Raw genomic sequence first — 26,030 nt, 5'->3', positions numbered from 1 at the left:
CATGTAGAATTTGCATAGGTGAATGAGAACAAAAGTGCACCCTTATGGAGCAAAGCAAGGACTGTATTTAAATGCAAATTCCCTGCAAAAGGACTGAGGATGGTGTACAGAAAAGTGACTTCACTCCTAGCAAAATCAGTGCTTTCAGTAAACAAATAGAGAAGTCCCAGATGACTCTTTCAAAATAAGGAACATAAAACAGAATACTAAAATTACTCTTACAGCTAAATTATTTCTCAGTTAAGATGTGAATTATTAGCAGAGAGGTCACTTGACACAATTTTACTTTATGGACTTGCTTAATACTCATCTAAGAAGTAAAAATGAATTACTGATTAGAAAATATTCTTGATGAAGAAACAAAAAAACATCAATAAGATTCTCTTACCATTAACTGCTTTCAAATCTACGACCAAAACCTCACTTCCTTTTTGCTTTATAGCTTCAATACCCAAGGAGTTTAAAAGATCACTCCAGCATGAAAATTTGTATTTTCTGACCCTTGTGAGCAAATTCCATGTCCTATATATCTTCTGATACATACATTATACTTTGATGTGATTAAGCAGCTCTAAGAGCAGGAAATGCACTTTATTGCCATTTATAAATTGGTCAAGTTTTCAATCCATACGAAGGAATACATTGCACCCACAATTGTAGTCCAACTATTCAGTCTTTAGAAGTGAAATGGGATATAGTGTAAAGTAAAAGAAGTAAATAGAAGCTGGTGGAGATTGTAGAAAGACAGTTAGTGCCTTTTTTAAGTAGACATCTGAGCAAAGAAAGGAAATGGAATGAAAAAGTGAAAATAAGACTAAGCGCATCAAAATCTGCAGTGAATAGAAAATAAAAAATGAGCAATAGTAGGAGTGATTTAAGGTTGTATAAAATGGTTATTTTCCTCATTGTGGCATTTCCTCTGTGTTGGTATTAAAATAAAGTAACAAGCCCTTATTGATACAGGGTAAAGAGAGTTTTCCTTTCCATTTTCTCTATGAAAGAATGTAATAATCACACTTGAAATATATACAGAAAATACATACAGGCTTTTGTTTCATTTACATAATCCACATTTCTGTTTGCATGCAGGAACTGTTGTATTAGTTAACATAATTTATTGCTTGATACACTATATCACATATTTTCCATGCATTGATTTTGTATCGGGCAACAGGACAGCAGGGATGACTAGTTAAGGGTTTGTATAGTAAAGTTTTACACTTCTCACTTTAATTGCTGTTGCAAAGCGAATGCAATGAAAGCTGAGGAGACCAGTTCTACATGGCAAATAAAATCACTGAAATCATTAGAGCTGTGACAGTACAAGGCAGATAACAATTATATTGTTAGTCTGGCAGTGTGACTTGGACCTAAGAACAACACCTCACACCAGAACAAAGGCCACCACCTCGTGTCACATGGCTGAAGGGTAAATTTATTCTACCACATCTGCGAACTAAAAGCTGCCTATGCTATTTTAGGCATGAGCATCACAATTAGCTGAGAATAATAAGTAATATAAGAGCTGTGAGAGTAATTCAAAATGAAATGAAGCACAAAACATTTGCGAGTGAAAACTTACCAGAGTAGCAAAAAGATGATACAGTATAAAATAAATAGCAACTACTGGTGCCCACATATGTCCTACAGCATTCAGTGTCTGATCCATGACATCCACCCATCCTTCCTGTGTGAGAATCTGAAACATTGACATGAATGCCTGCAAGAAATAAAATTGCAAACATATTAATGAATTATACTAATATGGTTTTATTGACACATTCCTAAAAATGATTTAACAGAGATGCACACTTGTTTTGGTTTGCTTTTTTAAACCTTATCAAATGCATTTAACTTTTAAAGCCAAGTAGAAGGCTACTTATGAGCTAAAGGAGAAACAAATAACTTGATCTTTGACAGAACGGTAATCTTCAATTGTTAACAAAGTCCTAGCTTCATTAGCCCATACAAAGAACCTTTTGGTTTCCTTCATGGCTGAAAAAATAGGATAAATATCCTGAGCATCAGAGAGTGCTGTTTTGAATATTTTACTGTTTATACTGTAATTTTTTTTATGCTTTTTCTTCTATGTTTCCTCTCTCTAAATATACCTATAATAAAGCATTATAATTAAATATAAAATAAATTATGTTATCTTAATAGTAGAAGCATTTGAGGCACTCCACATATGAGACTAACCAACACATGGAAAGGTCTCTGCACCTGCACTTGCTTCAGCCAGACTTTTCCTCTATATTTTGTAGATAGCATTTTTTGTGGAACTATTCTTGCAACATTTTCAAATTCATTGAGACCAGGTACACATGTCAAAAACAGAGGAAGTAATGGCAATGTTTCAAACTGTTTATTTATTTAGTGATAGGAAAATACAAAATCGGATAAGCCTAGAACCCACACATCTTTGAAACCCTAGCTGGAGCCTACAGCACCAACCAGAATTGAACTCAACATGAGCAATGTGTAACTGTAGGATGCACATCCTACACAGACATTGAGAAATGCACACTGCCTAGGAACCAGAAGTCTGAGTATGGTATCAAAGTGAAATATCTTGACAGTCTCAACTGTCTCAATGAGGCCAAACTACTGCACAAGTTTCTTTTGCTTTTGTCTGACATTGAAAGTATTCTCTTTCCAGACAGTAAGGATCAAAGCCGGTATCTTACTGAAGTTCATGCACACACAACAAAAAAATTTTTTTTGTTTATAACAAAAAAAGTATTAGCAACTGGAAACAACAATGCAGCTTACAGCTAACAGGTTTCCTAGAATTCAAAATGTTAACACAGTTACAAGGATGTATTAGATCTGTGCTCAGTGTGCCCAGCAGCAGCAGATTAACGCATTAATCCGATGGCACAAAGAGAAAAGGATCCTTGTCAAACCTATGAGAAAACAGTATCCAGACAGCTCTACACTGCAACTTACCCCGAGCCAGAACCTGTGCTGGAAAAGCTGAAAACATGTAGCTATACAAACTTATATGCTTGGGAAACAATGAAATGGTTCTAATTAATTGTTAAAGCTGCTGGCAAAAATAACTGTGTGGGACACCTCGAATTTATATTACTATTATAAACCACAGAAAAATACTTTATTTGGGCTCTTTCTCAAGTTTATAGACACAAACAAAACATTGATTTCTCTAAGGCTTTTCTTCCAATGTTTCTTCTAAACCAAAGTGTTAAGGTTATATCCCCACCCTTAAGGGAGTCCACTCTAGATTGTGACTTCTCACCTGCAGTAAAAGCAAATTTACCCTAGAGAAGACTGTCCATGCACACACACACACTCAGTTTTGGCTCTACATGAGATCCCGATGGCTAACAATCATTAACATTTGGTGACAAGAAGCTGATTCAAACTATATGAAGGAGGATATGGTGTGACTTGTATCATGAAATCAAGTGTATATCAAGGGCTATCAGCTTAAAATTTGAAAGGAGGGCCTGCAGTTATAAAACATGCTGAGATGGAATGGGGCTGGGTAAGGCAGGGACAATCTAATCCAGTGCAAATTTGTTATACAGGCACTGTATAAAAGACACTGCGACACTGCCTTTTTGGAGTGCCCAGTGTGATAGGAGAATTTCCATATCTGTACCAAAAGATTACCTTGAAAGTTCACTGGAAGCAGAAAAGAAGTGGCAGAAAATACTAAGCATTTTTTCACTGACCACAGATAAGGATCCTAGCACTAAATCTTTTTCTCCTCGGTTGCTTTAAATAATACATATTTTAAAGTAAAGAAACTGAATCATGTTGCCTCTAGGCCATATTTGGAGGAAGAACTATGAATTTTTACTCTGTTACAGGGCTCACAAACATTTGGCTGCTGAGGGTTTTATAAGTAATTTGCCTGCTGAGTCACAGAAAAAAACCCCTCATCAAAGTCCAACTTGTCTTCTTATTGCTGCTGTGTTCTGTGGCACTCTGAAGCAGACAGAAGCACAAACACCCTGCTAGGTTAAGACTAAGAAATTTGAGTGCTGTTTTTACAGTTGCTTTTCAGAATGAACTCACATTAATCAAATTTTCAGAGATGCTTAAACCTACAAGTCCAAATTACGAGAAGTGAAGCTGAGATGAACATGGAGCAGACCAAGGCATCCAAATGAGAAATCACACATGTCCAGAGAGAAGTTAAACATAAGACTTTAATTTCTACACCAGAAACATCCTGACCAAATGTAAAGTCCCAGGCTTTCTTTTGAGCATCCAGATCCCACAGAGGACAAAGGCTACCATGAGCTAGAAGGAGAAGAGAAAAATGCTGGCAACTACTATTCTGTAAATTCTTTAGGGTGGTTAAAGTCTTTAGTATGTCATGTATTTGGAGCGACCAAGAACGAGAGCTGAAATTTGCACAGTGCCCTCTGCTTTATATTTCTGCCAGTAATCTTGGCCTTAACCAGCACAATGCCAACCTGCAGCCACATCCTCCCTTCAAATGAGTGCCCCCTCCCAGCTGCATGCGCAGAATCTACACTGCGCAAAATTACAAACTCTTAGTTCTAACTCTTCTCCTTATTAAAAAAACATTTGGTCCCCATGTAAGACTGCAGAGAAAGAAACATTTGGGATCTTTATTTAGGAAAGGCCTTTGGTAGCCAGCTGAGCATGCATGAAACAGGTAGAAAATTCAGCCTCCGTTAGATCTGCCAGGGATGCTTTAGGGTGAAGAAGACAAGGACTCCATCAGTGCTCAGCACTGCTTCTCATGTCTCAAGTTCCTCTTGTGATGGGGAGCTGAAGCTAAACCAGGCAGCTGTCACTGCCTGCACTCAGAGCCAGTGGCTATCGTACCTGATCGGTGTGGCACTCCTCGCTGAAGCATAAGGTGGGCACTACATTAAATAATACACCCCACTGCTGGCTTTAAAAACACCTGAGGGACTGGACAACTGAACTAGTGCAGTATCCTTTCTTCTGGATCACACTTAATTACCATAGCCTACTGCTTAAAAAAAAAAAAATATTCTACTTAATTCTTCAAGTAATAAAAATACCTTCAGTACTATGTTGTAGACTCATCATTAATACAATTAATAATAGATGAATGTGGAGAAGATATTAATTTAATATAAAAAAATCTAATCTTCAATCCAAAGCATTTGTCAGTAAAGCATATAGTTTTATAAAATGGCCTTTCAATATAAAATATGCATTTTAACATGACATTAAATTCCAGTATAATTCAAAACATTAGCTTTAAGTAAATAAGGCAGTTCACAATGAATATGTGCTTTGCACCAAGCAATCTTCTTTGGAGCAAGTTATTTTTAGCTGAAAGGTGTACCTCCCACTGTTTATTTTAAAATTAATTTGAAATGCAACTAGCTGACAGAATCAACATCTGTGAAGACGAGACTTAGAAATTTATGCAAATGGTGATTTTCTGAATTAATTTGTGTTATAGAAAAGACTGTCAATTTCTTTGAGTATTTATGCCTTATTACTTAATGAGCTGTTTTGATGATGGAAGTCAAACTACCTTTTTATTTATAGTGTAAGATTGGCAAAGTTTTGGTAGAATATATGAGCCAAAGTGCCATTTCTGACATCTTGTCCAACTGTTACAAGGGTGGTGCCACACAAATTACTACTTACAGTTATAATGTACTTGTCTTGTAACTCGTGCTTGTCCACAAAATTTTATGGACCAAATTCCACTGGCCTAATTCATAGAAGCAGTTCTACAATCATAGGGATTGCTTCTGCAAATTAAGTTAATGGGATTTAGTACATTATTGTAACATCTTCTACCAGCAGAAACTTATGTTTTCCTCCTGACACAGTCACGAGGGCTCAGTAACATCCTGAAAGAAGAGTAGGCATCCTTTAAAAATGTGGCAGTGATACTGAGATTTTAACTGCATCAGAGAAGTAAGACTGTAGTGTTCATCTTTTTTAATGGGTGTTGCTTAGGTTGAACTAATATCTCACATAAGAAACTCTTCCTAGGTCAAGGCTAGGAACAAACACTTGGTTTTGTGAAAACTGGGGAATTTTTGTGATCAGTTGGGCCTGGCTCTCATCTTGTGTTGACCCATTTAAAAGAAGGGCAGCTTCCCAACTTGGTAAATTCAGACAGAGCAGTCAGCACACGGCTGCAAACTTCAGAAGAAAGCAGGGCGTGGAAGTCAGAGACACTAACAATGTGTTTTGTTCTCCATACAGTGAATTTTCTTAGCAGCCACCTTACACCTATGCCTTCTTAGGGGGCCCAGCCACCCTTGTCCTTCCTCATGGTTCAATATGTGCAGCCCAAGAAGACGTTCAAACATAAGAGATAGCAGATGGTTAAAAAACAGTAAAGCAAACATCTATATTTTTGTACTTAGAATTAGAGAGAAAGCCAGTCCATTTGGCAAGTTGTAATGGCCAAAAGAAGGGTGAAATTAGTAGCTATGGCAACAGTGAGCTTGTGCCTATTGATTTTCATCAGGAAACCATGTGAAAACATGCAATTTAGAGGCATTAGCAAAAGGAGGAGGTCTATTTGTTCCAAAACCCATACTGTGCCTTCTTATAAAGCATTTAGTTTCAAAATGATTTTAGGTTTTGTCTGTTTCAATGTAGAAAGCACTTTAATGTAGAAACTCAAAATTTAGCCTTTAGTGTCACCATTTTTGTTATCATGCTTGTCCTCCCTGTATTTCTGACTGCAAAAATCCCACAGCAACAATCCTGGCTATTTAAGGCTTGCTCTTCTTTGAGGGTAAGCTCCTAATACTTTATCTTATCAAATTCTGGTATTGCAGACTCAATATCATCTGATATGTTATGTAGCATGTCTTCAGTCATGTTTTGAAAATAAGAATTGTCTTATTGCAAAATGATTCAGTGATCTTTCTTCAGGGAAGAAAATTTGAGAACTCCCAGACTTTGCTAGGAAGACACACTCCTTCAGCGAGATGCCAGCATTTCACACCATCAATCACAATTTTGAGTACGAAATTTTCACTGACTTTTAACCTAATACAGGATGCTTCACTATAAAAGTACAAAAAGAAACCACATACTGTAAATTTTACACTTCTGAAACAAATATAACAAGGTGAATATGAATACATTAAAAAAATAATGAGGGACTCATGCTTCTGGCTATCATATGAAAAAATACTGAAAACATTTCAATTCAGTATTGCAGTTAACAACAATAGAAGTAACACTTCTATTGTTGTTAACAGCTCTTCTCTTTTTTCCAGTACTTGAGTCATAAAATAGAAGACCAGTAAAGACATGTCTTGTAGGAACACTGTATAATTTGTTGGCAAAAATATTTTCTCACTCTTAAAACATATACCTGTTAAAATTTACATATTTACATATATCTGTTAAAATTCAATATGCTAGAAGCCCTTATTGAAGCTTAAATGACAGCAGATTAAAATGCTTAAAATAATCCAAAACTTTACTAATGTATTGATATAAATTGGCCATTTTTCATTGCAAGTGGATGTTTCTCAGGTATTCATATCAATTTATCCAGTTAAAATGTGAAGGTGATTGCAATCTTGTCTTATTTTGATCATACTACAATTATTCTTTCAGGACTTTCACTGACATTTTGCATAAATAATAAATAATTCCAAAACAAAATTCCATGGTGATTTGAAACCTGCAGTTTTTTCAGAAGCTGTACATGGGGATTGAGAATAGAATATGGTGGTAATATCACCTGATTTAGAGACCTGACTAAATTAGGAAAGCTTAAGTTTTATTTCATTTTTTTTCTTCAGCATTTAATGAATGATACTGAATATCTAATTCTAGTGGCTGCTTTTCTAAGCATGTTTTCCAAAATAGAAGGCATGGTGTTACATTATTCCCTGTGGGTAGGCATTTTTTGTTCCACATTGGATGGCCAGCTTCCCGTAGATCGAGTTCAGCTTGATAATTACAAATTGTTGTTTAGCCATTTTGTTCGCTAAATACATGACCCTTGAGGCTGCCTTATTCATTGTTATTTAATTGTTCCAACCAATGCACTTTCACTAAAATAGATACATTGGATAACCAAACTGGAATGACAGAAACAAATAAATTGTCACTGGAATCAATCCATGTACACTCAGTCTAATCCACTATTAAAGAAATTGCACTATTTTCATGCAGAACAGTGTGCTTCAACAAATACATTAGCTCCAATTTCCACTGATTTTCAATGTTCTGTTCTGAATTAACGTAATGCCCATAAATATCCATTATTTATACCCAAAAGGCAAACACTTACTTTGTCAATGCAGACAGGTTTTATAACCCTGTGTAAAACAAGCATTCCTGTACAAATCAAGAACAACCACTTTCATAATAGGAAGATATAAATCATGTGTATATGTTTTCTATAAATTATTGGGCTATATTCATGCCTGTGGACATCAATATATTCTCTTCCTGTAACATGACAGAGTACTGTTAAGCCGTATGCTGTGCTGTGTCACCATCACAGTGCATGGGAAAATTTCTCTGTGTTCCCTTGGCAGCAGAAATAGAATACCTACCACAAGGAAAGATGGTTTTCACTACAGAAGGACTACAGGAAGACTATTACATGTAGAAAATACATTTTAAAATTGATACATATGGAGATAAACTGCTTCATGTTTCTAAGAAGGAAAGGAAGACTGCTTATGTAATAGCAAGTATAATAGAACCTGTCCTGATTTGGACTGGCATAGAACTAATTTTCTTCCTAGTAGCTGGCATAGTGCTATATTCTGGATTTAAGATGAGAATGATGTTGATAATACCCTGATGTTTTAGTTGGTGCTGAACAGTGCTTGCACAGTGCCAGGGCCTTTCCTGCCTCTCACCCCACCAGTGAACAAGCAGAGGGTGCACAAGAGGTTGTGAGGGGAAACAACCAGGACGGGTGACCCCAAATGACCAAAGGGATATCCCATCCCATATGGCATCATGGTCACCATATGAACTAGCGAAAAGCTGGTTATGGGCTGCAGACTCGAAGCTGGCTGAGCATCAGCCAACATATAGTGAGCAATGGCATTGTGAGCCACGGATTTTGTATATTCTAATTCTTTTATCATTCTTGTCTCCCCTTCTGGTTCTGTCCTACTAAAATTTCTTTATCTCAGCCCAAAACTTTTACTTTTTTTCCCCCCGATTCTCTCCTCTATCACACTGCAGGGGGAGGATTGAACAAATGGCTGTGTAATGTTTAGCTCCACTGGTCAGGTTAAACCCCAACAGAATCACAGAATCATCATAGGATGGAAGGACCTTTAAGATCACTTAGTCCAATCACTTACCAAACACTGCCAAGTCTGCCATCAATGGTAAGAAAATATCCGTGATAAGAAAATAGTGACATGCAATGAGCAATCAGTGCTTTTTATACTTGCCCTTGGAAAGGTTGTAAATCTATCCAGTTCTTCCACAAAGCAAAACATCTGTAAACTGATTGCTGACATTACGATTAAAAGGCTGGCAGTAAATACTACCAAACTTCCAAGTTTTTTTCCTGGTCCAAAGATCTTATACACAAAATCCTCCAAGGCAGGAGAAATCTTTATAAGCCGAACTACTCTAAGAACCTGCAAAGGAAGAGAAAAATGCAAGTGTATCAATTATTTGATTATCACATTAATCAAAAACTTTCAAAATATCAGACATTCATGGCCAAAAAGGGACCTGATGCCTTGTAGACTAATAAATATCAAGTTGCCACCACTTGTAATAGATGATAAGTTGTGTGTTAAAACCACAAAACCAGGAACATAAGCAGCATTGAGGCATACAGGCATGGGATGATAGTAGAGGCATGGGAGGACCCAAGGTCTCCAAGGCTGTAGTCAACTCACCAATCATGAAGAGTCATTACACAAATGCAATTGAGTGAAGCTGGTTTTGGGGTAACAACAGGAACAAAGATATAGACAAAACACAGGACAGATGTTAAATATGAATGTAATGTGGAATTAGAAACCACATGAGGTTTATAGTGTGTTATCAAACATAAGAATGCCTCCAGGCAGGAGTCAAAGTGCATCAGTCCAGATTTAAGCAACTGGGAATCTACAGAAGCACTAGGTAACTGGCTCCAGTTTGATTATCATCACTGTTAAAATTTCATTCTTATACTAAATGGACAGGTTCTTGAACAGTCTTTGACGAAAGCTCTGGTTTGAGCAGTAGGCTCAATGAAATGGCTTTGAAAGGCCACTTCTAAATTAGATTTCTCTGATTTTATGATGTTTGCTATACCAGGTTACATATACCAGGTTACATACACCAGGTTACATACAAAGAACTGCTAAATCTTCTCCCCCAGATTATCTCTCCCTTTCAGTGACTTGAAGCAAAATTGTTTGGCATTATGTATCACATAACCTAGCAAAATTTGGTAATTAACATATTTTACTATTTCATATTATATATAACATGGGAAATTTTAGGTTGTGTTTCTCAATATCAGAGAAACTCACTATCTCACAACAGCATTGTTAGCCCCTGACATATCTGACACTTCTCGGTATTGGCAGCAAAACTTTGATCTTGTGTGGAACTCCTGACCCATTCACTGCTGAGTCTACTTTGAAAGAGTTGCTGACAGCTCTGATTCTCCTGTTTCTGCCATTGATGTTGACACAGTGACATGAACATCAGTATCAACAAGAGGCAGTAGGAGCAACAGTAGTTGCTGAAGAGAGTGGACAGCAGGATATGGGGCAACTGAGATTCTGCAGTTCTTAGGAAGAAAAAGGCTCTCTATTTCAAGGTATCACCTGGATTTCCACAAGAATCATATTGAAACTGAAAGGCAGGAATTAGAGTGCAATTATTGTCTGACCTTATGTACAAATCAAATACAATTACTATGCTGTTTTTGGAAAGAAAATAAGTATGACAGAAGTTGTTAATACAATGAGCTCACTGTAGCCCTGTAGCTTGCTAATAGTGTATACCTTTGGATTTCACATGTAGCTCACATGGTATGCAGAATATGCCTGTCATCTAGATTTAACTACCAAAGGGTGGGTGGGAGAGAGAGAGAGTCAACTCGAGAGAGCAACTTATTCCAAACATACCAGAGCCCTTATGTGAGATGGGATAAGCAGTCACCATCCTCAGTGGCAAACAAGAGTCCTAGATTCAGAGGTTGCACTAGACAGCTTAACTTTCACAACATTAGCACAAGGTGAGATAAAGTCCTTTCTTTCATATTGGTATCATGACTACATTGCATATAACCTGAGTACATGAAACGGACTACCAAGGCAGATAGTGAGATGAGTGAGATTTCCAAGTACTATTAAAATGTAAACATGGTGCCTTCTTACAAGATTTACTCATGGTGTAAATGTTAGCTCTGTTCCCATCAATACTAGTTTCAACACAGACCCCAGGGGGGAGAAGATTTCATACTAGTTGGTATTCCAAGTGGTGTTTTAGATAAATTCAATTATTTGCCTTACTTTTTTCCCCTTTCTTTGGGGAACTTTAATTGACCTTTAAGCCACACACTAATCTTATTGATACTATTTTGTTTCTTCATTTATTTTCATTAGGTAACAAATTGAATCTAGCAAAAGTACATTCTAATGAATTTATGCATTTTGTGTAATTGGATTGCAAATTGCATTATATTTAGGAGCTGTAGAAGATGCACTATTTGGATTAAATATAAAAATATATTAAAAACAAATCAAAATTAATAATACAAAAAAGGAACCACAGCTTTCACAAATAATGGCTGTAACTCCTGCAAGGGATGACAGCTATTCAGAAAATGACTCAGCAGTATTTTCCCCAAAAAACAAATACAATACCATCTCGTCAGTCCAGTATAGGTTAAATTCTGTTTAAATATCTCCCTTTTATGCTGGTTCATTACAGATCTCTGCAAAAATATGCAAAATCTCTCATTTCTCCACTAACTTTATGACCTACAGATATGGCTAGATAACAGTCCTTTGCTGTAGTCTTTCACAGAGGGCTTTGCAAACTGTCTTGAATGAATGCACAGTGAATGCAAGGAAGACAGGTGGGAGGGTGGACAGTAGCCAACGTAGTAAAGACTGAGTGATGTGTTGGCAAAAGGTAATGATATAGACCAATGAATAATGCAAACTGAAATGCATGCAAGGAGAACTAGACAACCCAAACAATAATTCTTGCTTGCTATCCTGGAATGTGTCAGGAAAGACTTCTGTTTTCAGTAATCTGTTTTGCTGGCTGACAAGGAACACATTTAAACTGTCATCACGAATACCTAAATGTCTGGAAATCTGCCTAACATTAAGACATACTCATGTGAAAAAGGCATTTTGACCTTGGTTGATTTGAAAATGTGTTATCTAGCTTGCCCAGAACTTAACTGTGGAGGAATATGGTGTGTACCTTACATGCTGACTTCAAAGGTATGCTGCAATCTTCCAATCATTCGCCTCCTAGGGGACTTGGATTGCAAAATACAACCCAAATATTTCAGTGTAGCGGGTGTTTCTGTTTGTAAAAAGTATGTCTTTCATATATTTTGGAAAAAAAAAATCACATCTTGAAATTTTCTGTCATAAAAGCTAGCTCTGTGCAATTAAAAACAAAAACACCACCACCACTGCTCCACTAAATTAATTTAATCCATTAAAAAGAAAAGACTTCTCTTATTACCAGCATCTGCCTACATTTTAATCATACTTTCAATCCCATGAGTTAGTGATGATGTCATCCATTCAGTCCAAGATTCACAATTTATGCTGAAAATTCTTACAAAGAAACGACCAGACATAAGTGGACTATGTCCTAATTAAAACGAACTAATTACTAACTAATTTTCTGACTGCTTTAACTGAGAGCTCCCAGCTATGTCTCCTGTGCTTTTGGCACAAGAGTGCAATTGCATACTCCTGACACATCCTTTCTTGCACCTTAGATGCATCATGCTGCATGGAATAACAACATTCTACATATTTGGACAGCAAAATCAAAGCTATAATGACTTTAAAGTCTTCAAATTATGTCTGGTGAAAACAAAATAGATTTTTTTCATCCTGAAAGCTTTCTTGAGGAGGTTTGCAGAACCATTTATAAAAAATACAGGATGACATTTGCAGAAATCTGAAAAGGCCATTATGTTTCAACCCACACTTGGGGAGACTGCTTCCCCCATGCTGTATTCATCTTTATAATATGTGTCACTTTAACATTTATTGACAGAACACTGTCTGATGATTTATTATTTTCCCCTATTGAGTATTACTTATTCACCATGCCAACACATTGCTGAATAATGTGTAGATATGAATCCTTTAATATATATATTCTTAAAAAAAAGCCTTTCTTTAGCACTGTGGAACATAATACATAATGAATCCCAGTGCTTTCTCCCAAAACTGGATCAACCCTAGAGCACTTGAAGGAGGATGAATGGGGAATTGGTTGGGCTGGCTGACAAGAAGAATCAGTCAGAATGATAAGTCAGAATTAATCAGTCTTTTTTCATCTCTCTTTCCTGCTCTTCCCCCAAGTGAATATGCAAGAAGGGCCTCAATAGACACACTGCCTCTAGATAAGGAATGGCTGGAGAGCTAAAAAACCCAAGACTAGGATGATTCTGGAGAAATTTTCTCAGAAGACCCACAGTAATTTGGCTTAGCATGTGACTGCCACAGAGATGAAGATTTGGAGAAACAACAGCAAGTGAATTGAGGTCTCAGGGAAAGCAGTCAGGAAAGTAGGGGTGGACACTGTGGGAAGGTGATGTTGTAAACAGCTGTGTAAAAGGTCAAGTGAAGAACAATGGAGAAAAAAACCAGAACTTATTGAACAGTGCAGCTCAGATAAGAAATGGGAGTTACCGATAACAGAAAGGACTTCTCAGCAAAGTTAGAAAGAATGCTTTTTTTGTAAATCCACCCAATGGACATAGATAAAACCAGAGATTTTTTATTTTAAAGTTATTATCAAAATGAGTTAATACTGTGAGAAAATTGAAATTTGTGTGAAATGTAGATGGGTAACATTTTAATTTGGTATATAGGGTAAAAAGTAGAAGTAGCTGATCATACCTGAAAATATGTAAATTGAGAGTGATAGAGATCTGGATAAATATGGAGAGTGGTTCCAATTACAAGCAGCAACTCAAACTTGTGAAGAGATGAGCTGATGTATCCTGTGAAACCCAAACACCAGATCTTCAGAAGGGCTTCTAAATCAAACAGAACTGTAAAAGCAACCTAGATGGATATATAAAATAAGAAAGATGCATTCAAAACACTGAATTAAATTAGAAGTTTATCTGTTGTGATGTCTATCAGGGCTTTGTATGGCAAAAATAAAGATCTTCATAATATTTAATAAAACAAACCATGTTCTAAACAGAATAAGCAATAATAGATTTCATTTCATAACATTTTCTAGACTCAACACAGACAGGTAGATTTCATGATTGGAAAGCATGAAGTAATAAATCCATCCAGATGATCTTTCACTTTAAATATACTTATAAAAAATATAATGACATGACTTTTTCAATATATGAAACAACACATACGAGATTTCTGAAGAATTTCAAGAGAGCTAAGAAAGGCACCAAAGTTTGAAAATTGCTACTTCAGTTTTCTAAAACATCCATAGTAATACAACAACCAAAACAGGTAGAAAAGAGGTAATGGTTTTTAAGCACCTAAAACAAATTTTAAAAGGAGAGGAAATTAAAATTCAGTCCAGAATTAGTTCAGTGTTTAATAATGTTGTTAAAGAACTTGGACATGGTGGGAAGTTACAGGGAAAGAAATCTACTTGTAGGGAATGAGTTTGGGATTCTTCCAGAGGCCTTTCTTGAAATATTTGCATAGTAAAATACATAATGTTCAGTTTGGACAAAAGCATAGGTGTACATCTTCAAGATTTATTTTCTTTTACTTCTCTCATTATCAAAAGTCCTTCTGGCTAGGCACGTTTCCTCACGTGCCTTCTTATTTTACCACTGTATATACTCTCAGATGCTCTCTTCCACACTTTCCAACAGCCAGGATATGCAATGGAAATGGTTTACTTTGACTGAGAAATGTTCCTCTCTGACCCTTTACACACACTGAGGTTTAAAAGAGACCCTAAAATAACACTAGGTCATATCTAATTGTCACTAATACTTTCAAAGTGCACTACAAATAAAATATAGCTTAAATCTCCTTTGAGGACAAGCATTACAAGTCTGTTAAGGTGGACAAACTAACAGACTGCGGGACATGAAGTCTACTGAATTTGGCAGGGGATAAAAAAGTTAGAGACTAAGATTTTAATCCTAACCTTGACAATGAAAATCTCTGGGATGCTGCCTTAAAAATTTAAACTATGCAGTCCATGAAAAATGTATTTATCAAAATGAAAGAGGGAGGTTGTGAGATAGCTAAATAAAATTTTACGTATTTTATGTGTACAGGACTGTCACCAGCAGGAGTGAAAATGAGATGAAAAGTAAACACTGAAATTTATGCCAGACATTGTAGGGACACATTTATGCCTTTATCCTCAAATGGATCTGGCCAGTTTTACAGCCCGTATTCTGGGATCTCAAAGAGCTCTAGGAGAACAATGAACCAGGTTTGGAGAGACTACTCCTTTACATGAAAATCTCTAAGACACAAGAAAAATGTTCTAGTAAAAAAATCTTAAAAGTAAAGCTCACTTTTAATGACACAACATCTGAGTCCTAAAAGAAGAAGGCCATTGAATTAGGCAAAATGGAACAGTGGTTAGAAAGCATCTGAGATTCAGCTCAGAGCAGGTGGAATAACAATGCCATTCAAATACACACATACACACTTCAGAGCACATAGGCTTCCTATTAGAACAAGACTAACAAATATGATGTTAAGTGTATTTTAATTTATTCTAAAAATGTGTGGGCAGGATCATTTGCATTTCACATACTTGTCAAATGAATTCAAACCACTGGCACTTAAAAATGTATCAAATGGTTTGCATAACATCTGATTACATTTATACACCTGTCTTCCTGCTGACAGAGCTTGTATTTTTTTCCTTCCTTATAATTAATTACAGGAGAAGATTCAGAATATCTGACTAGAACTTTTTGTTAGGTGTGAAATTCAATACAATTTTATAGTTTTGTGGGGGTTTTTTTAAAGCTGGAATAATTCCTTTCATTGCTGTAGAGAGAAGGCAAAAGCAAACTCAGAAGTCAGAGCAGAAAAAGCAGGTGTAACACATAAGCAGTTGCCAAGCAGTCACCCTCCACTATGCTGCCAGTTCTTTGGGGAGGCCAAGAGGAGCTAACAGGAATGGGCCATTTCCCTGATAGTCATGTCCCTTTTGGTCACCTGGAAGCTTTATGGTATTAATCCCACCTTCATTAACATTACCTTTTGCTAGTAGCCACTCAACACTTTTTTTTTTTTTGGCAGAGCTCACTATCAGTGAGCATTGAACCATGACAGACTCACTTACTGCATCTCACTTGAAAGGTTATTAAGCTGCCAGGAAAGATAAGAATTCTTTCAAGGAGGATCAGTGGGATTAAGGGCACAGACCTCTAGCACTGCCCTCACTACCAGATTTGACACAGCATTCAATCCTTCCTTCATTCAGGACAGGGCAAAGGCTACCCAAAGGCAGCAGTGCAAGGGGACAGGTTATAAAAGGAATCTAGGAGAAACTATAAAGGAGCACCTGGTTTTGAACTCTGGTATTCAGACACTATTTGTAGAAAACATACACAACTCAAGTAAAACAGCTGGTATGTATCATGTTATAATGAAAGACCCATATAAAAACCAACATCCATCACTATTCTGTCTAGGTATTGAGCACTCAAAGTCAGCATCCTAATTAAAAATTACCAAAGTGTGTTTGAAACTACTTTTTCCAGGATACTGCACTGCAGTTTTGAGTCATCCTGTTAAAATTCTGGTTTTGCTTAATCTGCAGGACTGATGCATACAAGTTGAAATGCCTCTCAGAACCCCTTATTTGCTACTGGGTGTACAAAATTATATAAACAATGGGATCTGAGTATAGATTAATTTATTTTATCTTCTTCTTTAGCCTTTGCCTTCTTGAGTTTGTCCTTCCTTTCTAACAATGAAAACAGGTTTTTTTTATTGGTATGGGGTATCTCAATAAATTCGTTTAGGTTTTCCCACTGAGTTTTAGTGGATGTATTTCTACAATTCTAGGCCACTACAACATGTGATACACAGGATGGACCAAGTGAGATATTTTATTAAACATGTCTTCTCCTAAAGCCAGAAGCTTCCAAGATAACTTCTGGAAAATGTATCAGAAAGCCAGATATGCTTGCTGTAGTCTATCTGGCCATTTCCTTTAGCAAAGTGAATTCCCACTGCTGTTGGCTGCTCATATCAGCTCCCTCTGAAGGGAAAGCTTTCTGTGGCATACTCTAATGGAAAAGACAGAGCAATAGCAGTGCATCCTGCTCCAACTAGTCTTCTTCACCAAGAAAACAAACACTGTGGAATAATCTGTTTTGTTTGAGTATTCAGCTTCTTCAACGCTCTTAAAAATATTTGTTTTGCACACCCTTTGTGCCACAAAGAGCAAGTTTCACAACAACCAAATAGGAAATGACACCAGCTTATTGATTTTTTTCTCCTTATGAGGATTTTTTTATTCTTCTGCTCTTCTGATACTTTGCTCCTCCTTCTATAACATACTAGGGTTTTGTCAATTTGATTTTTATAGTGCCTTTAGTAAAAGCATCACAGGATTAAAAAAAAAAAGAAAAACAAAACCAGGAAATCCAATAAATGGACAAAAGAAATGCTTTACAAATAAAAAATCCCAACTTTTTTTTTTTTTTATCCCAGTATACCTCATATACTTGGAAATGTAAAAAGGCAAACAAATTATTTTTCTGACAACCTCTCCACTAAGAAATCAATTATCTAAGCTATTCAGAAAGAGAAAAATGTATTTTTAAAGAAAACTGGACGTTGCTTATAGGAAAGAATTTTAATATACAAGTCTACATTATAGACTCACCTTGAATAAACCGTAGCAAGTATTTCTACTGGAAAAAAAACCCTGCAAACTTTATACTTGAAGTAAATGTTGAAGAGATTGTTTCTAGCACTGATTAATAAAAGCATAATTATACTATATATTCAGAGCCAAAATAGAAATAGGACATGCAATGTTCCCTATTTTGAATATAAATAGAATTAATGTTATTTTGTTAAGGATCCAGGCTCTACTTGCTGTACCCTGGGCACAAAGCAAAAATGCCTGCTGTGAAGAGTTCATGGCCTCAGGCTTTAATGCTGACTTAATTATTTGTTTCCAGCCAAGGATATTGTACTGGATTTGCCTGTGACAGAGTTAATTTTCCCCATCATAGTTTGTATGGTGCTATTTTGGATTTGTGCCCAACACAGTGTTGGTAACACAGGGATGTTTCAGCTGTTGCTGAGCAGTGCTTGCATGAAGTCAAGGCTTTTTCTGCCTCTCACCCCACCAGTGATCAGGCTGGAGGTGCATAAGGAGTGGAAAGGGGAAACAGCCAGGACAGATGATCCCAACTGAACACAAGGATATCCTATGTCACAGGGCATTGTGCCCAGCATATACGGCTAGAGAAAGCAGAAGAAAGGAGGGAAATATTTAAAGTGATGCTGTTTGTCTTCCCAAGTTAGTGTTACGGCTGATGGAGTCTGGCTTTCCTGCCCATGGGAAGTGGTGAATGAATCCCTTGCTTTGCTAGTATGTATGACTTTTGCTTTACCAATTAAACTGTTTTTTATCTCAACCCATGAGTTGTCTCACTTTCACTATGACCATTCTCTGTCCCATCCCACTGAGGCAGAGTGAACAAGAGAATGCATGAGGCTGAGATGATCGCTGGGGTTAAACCATGATGGAGATTAAAATGAGTTTCCCTGTCCTCAATTCTACTCTAAGGTCTGTGGAGCATTTTATAACAACCCAGCATTTGCTGGTTTTATTCCAATGTCTTTTCAGGATAATAATTTTCGTGTACATGTTGGTTTTCAAATAGTCTTTGAGATAAAATAAAGACAATACATTTCACGATTATTCTTGTAATTGTTGTCCATGCCAACATTGACTCAATATTCACACAAAATACAACAATCCCCAGCATCATGAGAGACAATGAAGAATGATGCAGCACTGCTGTCTAAGTAACTTGCACTTTTTTAAGGTTTGAACACTGGTGCTGTTTCTAACAGGTTTTTTTTGCTCTCATTTCTGTCCCAGAACTGGTGAACACTCAGCTTTATATAATTTTAAGAGATCAGATACAAATTCTACAACTAAGATAAAAAAATGTGTATCAATTCAATCTTCCTTAAAAAAGGAGAGTCATAAAGCATTGTACTGTTATGGACTAAAGGGCTTTAAGTTGGGCATGTAAGTCTGAATACCAAACATATTTAGATGTAGAAAACCACACAACAACCAAATGCAGAAAAACAACCAGGAATATTCTGCTATCATTCACTCTAGCTTAAGAATGACCCCTCTGGCTCCAAAGACTGTGTAACTATTGAAGCCAGGGAAAGTGCAGTAAGTGCAAAGGAGAAATATGCCCAATCCAGGCAAGGTTCTAGGATCTCTAGTGCATGCTGTACAGTAAGATCCTTGACCAGCTAATGACTCAAGCAGGCTCTCTGCCAGAATGTCACTTGTACTTCCACCTAACCAGCTGAGAAGAACAGACTCCTCCTTTGTAAAATTCATGACTGCATAAATGGGGTTTTTTTGTGGTGTGCTCTTGCAATTACTGAAGCCAGACTATTTGTAACACTGTTTTGGTTATGCTTAAGGGCCTTCTGGCAGCTAAGTATATATATCAAATAAATATTATTTAGGAAAAAGTTCTGTATTATATTTTTTGCATATAATGCTTTGTCATCTTTTTAAAGTTAAATTCTTCTGAATGTTACACTCCTGCTAGAAAAAGATAGCAACTCAGCAGCCATGCATTGCCTGCAGATGTTACACTTAAGCCTCAGCTCACTACCACTAACATTTTGTTTGAGGAAATTACCTTTCAAAAGGTTGTAAGATAGGGCTCTCAGCCATTGTCAGACAGAGGAAAGCGAGCAAAGTATTCTTGGAATGCTTGAGGGAATAAAAAATTATACACTAAAATGTTCTTGACAATGACATTTTTTACTTTAGCTTATCTTGAAAATTACCCAGATAGTCATTTTACCATACTCACCTCAGCAAGGTAAAATTCATCATATTGTCTCTTGAAATTTTCTCCTTTATAGTAGTTGCTAGCAGCAACAATCACATCAACAGCAACCATGCTTAGTATGAACATATGAAACACAGATGACCTCATCATTTTCTACAAAAGAAAAAGTAAATTTTATCATCAAAAGGAGTCAAGCCATGTGCATTTTAAAGTTCTATTACATTGTCAAAACATAATCGGCTATAATAATATGTTATTTTAAAGCTTTTTATATGGTTTTCATGGATTATGCTTTAAAATATGTTTTAACATATTGCTTCAACTGGTTTACATGTGCAGGTTTTGAGATTTTTTGGTACTTTTTAGTTTTTATTTGCCAAATTACTTCTTACTGAAGGTTTAATTTAATATGATGTCCATTACTTTATTATGTTCTAAAGCATAAAGAGAACATCTATCTAGTCTTTTGGCCTTGTTTACTAGTCCTTCATTATGATTTATTCACGCAAATCTCGATGACTTATTGCTCAGGAAAAAGTTACATCACTTCTATCTTGTGCACTGCTTTTCCTCAAGAAACATGTTTTATGGTATTCACCTGATGTCAAACTATTGCCTAAATGAATGAAACACATCTACATATAGTAGATATACACATCTGGGCCTATGAGCTATGAAGTACTCACAGATAATTCACATATCTGTGTACTTAATGCTTTACGTCACTGCTGCTGCAGCCACACAGGAGAGAAGAAAGAGAGGCACAGAGCAGTGTTCAGGAGTTTACATCTGTGAGATGTCAAAACATAACTGATAAGATACATAAGATGTATGCAGAAGTTCAAAGCAGTAACTTCTAAGCACCCATCACAAAGACCATGGACTTATGATTTACCCTAAAAGGTTAATCACTTCCCTCACTGGATCAGCCACAGTAGAAGCTAAAGTCAAACATGGAACATACTGTTATTAAACATACTCTTCTGTTCAAAACAGAACATACTGTTATTTTACATTAAAAAATCTTTGAATGAATGGCCACTAATATTGATATTGTTTTAAACATTTCCACAAGTAATACAGTACAGGTCTTTAATATGAGTAAGTTATGTACCATTATGGTTCCTTGTGTTTGTGTTTAAGTTGTACTTACAGTGGAAAAGGCCATTTTTATTTGTACCTGAGTTTATATGTAGATATGCCTAACAACATTTCAGGAAAAACAGAACTAAATATGTAGAAGAACTCTGTGTCCTTTCATCTTTTCCCTAAAAAGGTAACTGTTTATGTACACATAATCACATAATTATTTATGTTGGAAGGGACTTCTTGAGATGATCTAGTCTGGTGCTGCCTGCTTAAGCAGAGTTAGCTAGAGCAGGTATTCCAGAACTTTGTTCAGTCAGAGTTTGAGTATCTTGCAGGATGAAGGCTCCACAACCCATTTGTGCAATCTGTTCCACTGTTTGACCATCTTCACAGTGGAAGAGTCTTTTGTTTTGTTCAGATGTTCACCATGGCTCCAGACTTTCTCACAAAACTCAGGGGCTTGAGATTCCTGAAGGTCAGTCTTACCTATAAGGATGAGTGAAAAAGGCCTCAACCATTTCCATGCCACTGCCTTGCCTTGCAAGGTCTCCTAATCCTTTCAACATTTTTGTAGTCTTCCTTTTGCGTCTCTTATGTGTAGAAGCCCTTCTTGTTGCCTTCCATGTCATGGCAGATTCAATCCTATAGCTCCACTCTCAGACAGGGTATTTGTACTCCTCTCGGGCCACTTGGCCCTGATTCCATCTCTTGTATGCTTCCTTTTCAATTCCAAATTTTGTCCAGAGCTACAGGTTCAGTTATGTGGACCTCCTGTCATGTTTGTTTGATTTCCTGCATTTTTTAACTTGAAGGAGGAAGATCCTTGAAAATCAACCAGTTCTTCTGGAACCTCTAATCTCTATGACTGTGTGTGTACTATAGGATTCTTCCAAGCAGACACCTGAACATGAAAAAGTCTGAACACCAGGGCTGTGGTCCTATCTTTTGGCTTTATTCCTTCTTTGAGGGTTTCTGAATTCCACATTCTCACGGTCATTGCAATAAAGACTGCTCCTGAATCTCACAACCTGACCAATTCCTCCTTCCTGCCTAGTATGAGAAGCCCCCAGAACACCTGATCTCATCAGCACGTTTTAGGAAGTTACCACCCCTTCAATGCAGAAACCTGGACTGTTTTCTGCTGTCTAGCAAAGTAGCTACACTGCCCCAGGAGAACTGAGGCTTGTGAATGTGAAACTCATAGAATCATGGAATGGTTTAGGTTGAAAGAAATCTCAAAGACCGTCTACTTAAGAAGTAGTCAAAATTTAAGAAACACACATTTTACATTTGTAAGATATATTAACACGTTAGAAAATTCATATATATAGTTGTAAAATACTGTCTCAGTCTTTAATGAGCTGAGATTGTTATATTCATGGAGAATTGTCAGCATTAACATTTTATGTGGAACCCTGCCTGAAGCTCAGTCCTAACCAAGCTACTCTTTATATAGGATTGTTGTTTGTTTCTTTTTTGAAGAAACTAGAACATAATATAGGATGTATGGGAGGCTGCAAGGACTAGTACTTGTTCAGCTTTTAGCAAAGCCTTGTGCCTGCCTACTGAAGAATTCATCCCCTCTTGAATTCCACTGGAGTTTAAGATAGCTTGTTTAAATTGAAGCTGAATGGAGACTAAGCACATATTTACAAGAATACAAGCTGATAGAATTGCCTCTTGTCTCTTAATATCTGGATTTTTTTGTGTGAATTACAGATAGCATTGCAGACAGAAGACAGCTCAAACCCTTCTTCTGCAAGCTGGCTTCTTTTTGACCCTAGTGACATAAAATGGTTGTATATTCTATTCTAGAAAGGGAGGTTCAGGAGAGAAGCCTTACATTTAGAAATTTACAGAACAAGCAGTGGTTAATAATACCTAAAACACAGGTAAGTCATCAAAATAGTGGCTAAATAAGGTCTCACTTTTATTTCTAATTCACAAGGCAAGCTATAAGAATACAATAGAGGTAGGGCTGCTGGCATCAATCATGCATTTTTTCAGTTGTATGAATCAAAACAGGTGTCGTTCTATCCTTTACATTTCCATTTCACACAAATTCTAACCAGATAGTTAGTCTCTCTGCATATTTTACACTGTATTTTTAATGGTGTCAAAATTTCCATCATAATAATGAAGTATTCTGTCTCAATTGTGAAAGTACTTGCTAAAAGAAACTAGTAAGTGAGGTTGCAAAAGCCACTTTCATCTCCTTTCACAGGGAAGCAAAACAGTAATACAGGAAAAATAAAAATGCATAAACTGCTTTGATATACATGTACATATACACACACTTTGTCGTCTAGTCTGTACCTTCGGACACTGTGGTAATTTAGGAATTCAACTCCTCAATTCAGTGCTGCCACTGATATTCTCCAAACCACAATGCCACTTGCTCACTCCCCCTGTCCCCCTCCTCTGCTGGTGGCTGGAGAGAAGAACTGAAGGCACAAAAGGGCTAAGAACAATTTACTGGAAATGGCAGAGATAAGGAAATGAACAGTTACCACAACAACATTAATAACAAGCGTACAAGAGAGAGGTGAATGCACCACAGGCAGAATGTTCAGAACCAGTGTTACCCAAGCAGTCCCTCTGCCACTCTCTCCAGAAGGAAAGACTCCTTCTTGTTGCAAGAGACTCCTTTTCCCCTGACCCCAGCAATGACACGAGGTGGTATAGAATAACCTCCAGGTTCTAGCCATGCCCTGTTCTGGCCACTGCAAAGACTAATCTTGTCCTGCACAGAATCAGAACAGACAGTCATAAAAAGGTTTTGCAGTGGCATATTTAATCCTGGAAAATAAATAGCAATAGCAGAAATAATATCCTAATCATAGCTTGGTTCATAGAATCACAGAATGCTTAAAGTTGGAAAGGAATTTTAAGACCATCAAGTCTAACCTAGTACCACCACCATGTTTACCATTAAACCATGTCCCCAAGTGACATAGCCCCATGTTTTTTTAAAAATTCCAGGGATGGTGACTCCACCACTTCCCTGAGCAGTCTATTCCAATGTTTGACAGCCCTTTCCATGAAGAAATTTCTTCTAATAGCTAATGTAAACCTCCCATGGTGCAACTTGAAGCCATTTCCTTTCATCCTGTCACTTGTAACATGGGGCTGTGAAGAGGGAAGAAGAGACTGACCCCCACCTTACTAAAATCTCCTTACATATAGTTACAGAGAGGAATAAGGTCCTCCCTGAGCCTCCTGTTGTCCAGGCTAAACATCCCCAGCTCCCTCAGCCACTCGTCGTAAGACTTGTGCTTCAGCCCATTCACTAGGGTCCTTGCCTTTCTCTGGACTCTCTGCAGCACCTTTTATTTTTCAGTAAGGTTCAATAATGATTGTTATCAAGGTCACCTTCCCAATTAAACTGAAAGGAAACTATTTAGCTAATAGAAAGTATTACACTGGCATAACATGATTCAATGTTAAGATAATAAGGAAGGAGGCTCAGACAGGACTCAAGCCAGGCACAGGCAATGTAAAGGCAGGAACAGCTGGCTGAGGCAACAAATTAAGAGACAGCTGTGGTGAGCAACAATAAAAGCACCTAGGTGCTGGCAGAGAGACAGAGAGCACACAAGGCCAGCAAGGTGGAGGTATCTGAAAAAATATCTCCACCACATGCACAGCGAAAATGCTATGCTGAGGAGATTAAAAAAAAAAATCATTATTTTTAAATCCCAGAACTGGCCAGTTCATAAGAGCTAGATTGCTATCTGTGTTTCTTGATTTTTTCCTACGTCATGTCAGAATCTAGCTGCTCACTTGTCACAAATGCTGTGCACGATAAGCAGCTTTCCCGCTGGCCTCTCACACAGATTGCTGTATCTTCAGGAGATCAATCACAGTGTGCTAACCCACACACGTACTGTGCCCAGATTTCCCCCTACTCTAATCTGCCTTAGCTTGTTCTTTCTGCATCACAGAATTTTAATTTGTATTTGCACCCTTAAAACACTTCAGACACACCTCTGCTGCTATGTTCGACCATGAGAATCCACTATCTCTTTACGTATTTCTGTAATTGGAATGAGGCCTAAATGAAAGCTGAATTTAGTCCACAGCTCTTGCCCAAGCCTTGAAAGTCATTTTGGATCATTGGATCAGCAGTGTATCATTTGGATTACAGCCCTTTTCAGAGCACATAAGCATGTAAAATTCTCCATGCAAACTTGAAAGAGGAGACATAATGCCAATTTTTGTTCTTGTTTAATTTACTGACCTTTTTTTAGCCCTTGGATGTGCGTTTCTTAAGCTGTGTAGGAATGAGATGAAAGAAATGTTTTGCTGTTGCTGTTAGATACATGGTAAATTGTATCTAATAATAAATTGGATTTAAGATTAGCTGTGTAGAAGAAGTCTCAAGTAAAATGCCCTGCTGCTGCCATTAATCAACTACAACAGTGATGAATTTCTTACATATACTATGAAATGCCTATAAAGCTGGCATCTGATTTCATGCAGGATGCTAATTCTCAGTGTCCAGGACACCAAAGAACCTGTATGGCACAATGTGTTAGAGATGTAATGGCCATAAAAACCAGTACATGACAAACTGTTAATCATCCAAATTCTTTCATTGTTTGGAAATACACAAAAAACATGGATTTGTTTTGTCCTCAAATGAGAATTGCATGAATGCCAAAAAGACTTCTAAAATACTACTAGTTTATTTAACACTATGGACATGCTTGGTGCACCTAAGGAACTCTGAATGAAAAACTGTATT

At 37.0% G+C, this 26,030-nt stretch overlaps 1 protein-coding gene across 9 annotated transcripts in view; it reads right to left on the bottom strand.

The window, feature by feature from the left end:
• NALCN (sodium leak channel, non-selective) overlaps positions 1-26,030 on the bottom strand; it is a 234,197-nt gene that overhangs the window by 96,303 nt on the left and 111,864 nt on the right. For all 9 annotated transcript variants that reach the window (XM_064408342.1, XM_064408338.1, XM_064408339.1 and 6 more), the window contains 4 exons: positions 20,216-20,347; positions 14,055-14,222; positions 9,390-9,581; positions 1,583-1,720 (listed from right to left, as the gene is read on the bottom strand). In XM_064408342.1, the coding sequence (XP_064264412.1) occupies positions 1,583-1,720; positions 9,390-9,581; positions 14,055-14,222; positions 20,216-20,347 (630 nt within the window). The remainder of the gene's footprint in view (positions 1-1,582; positions 1,721-9,389; positions 9,582-14,054; positions 14,223-20,215; positions 20,348-26,030) is intronic.

The sequence above is a fragment of the Passer domesticus genome, chromosome 2, assembly GCF_036417665.1.
Source record: "Passer domesticus isolate bPasDom1 chromosome 2, bPasDom1.hap1, whole genome shotgun sequence".
Classification (NCBI taxonomy): domain Eukaryota; kingdom Metazoa; phylum Chordata; class Aves; order Passeriformes; family Passeridae; genus Passer; species Passer domesticus.
Note: the sequence above shows the minus strand (reverse complement) of the source record. Positions and strands in the feature narration are given on the sequence as shown.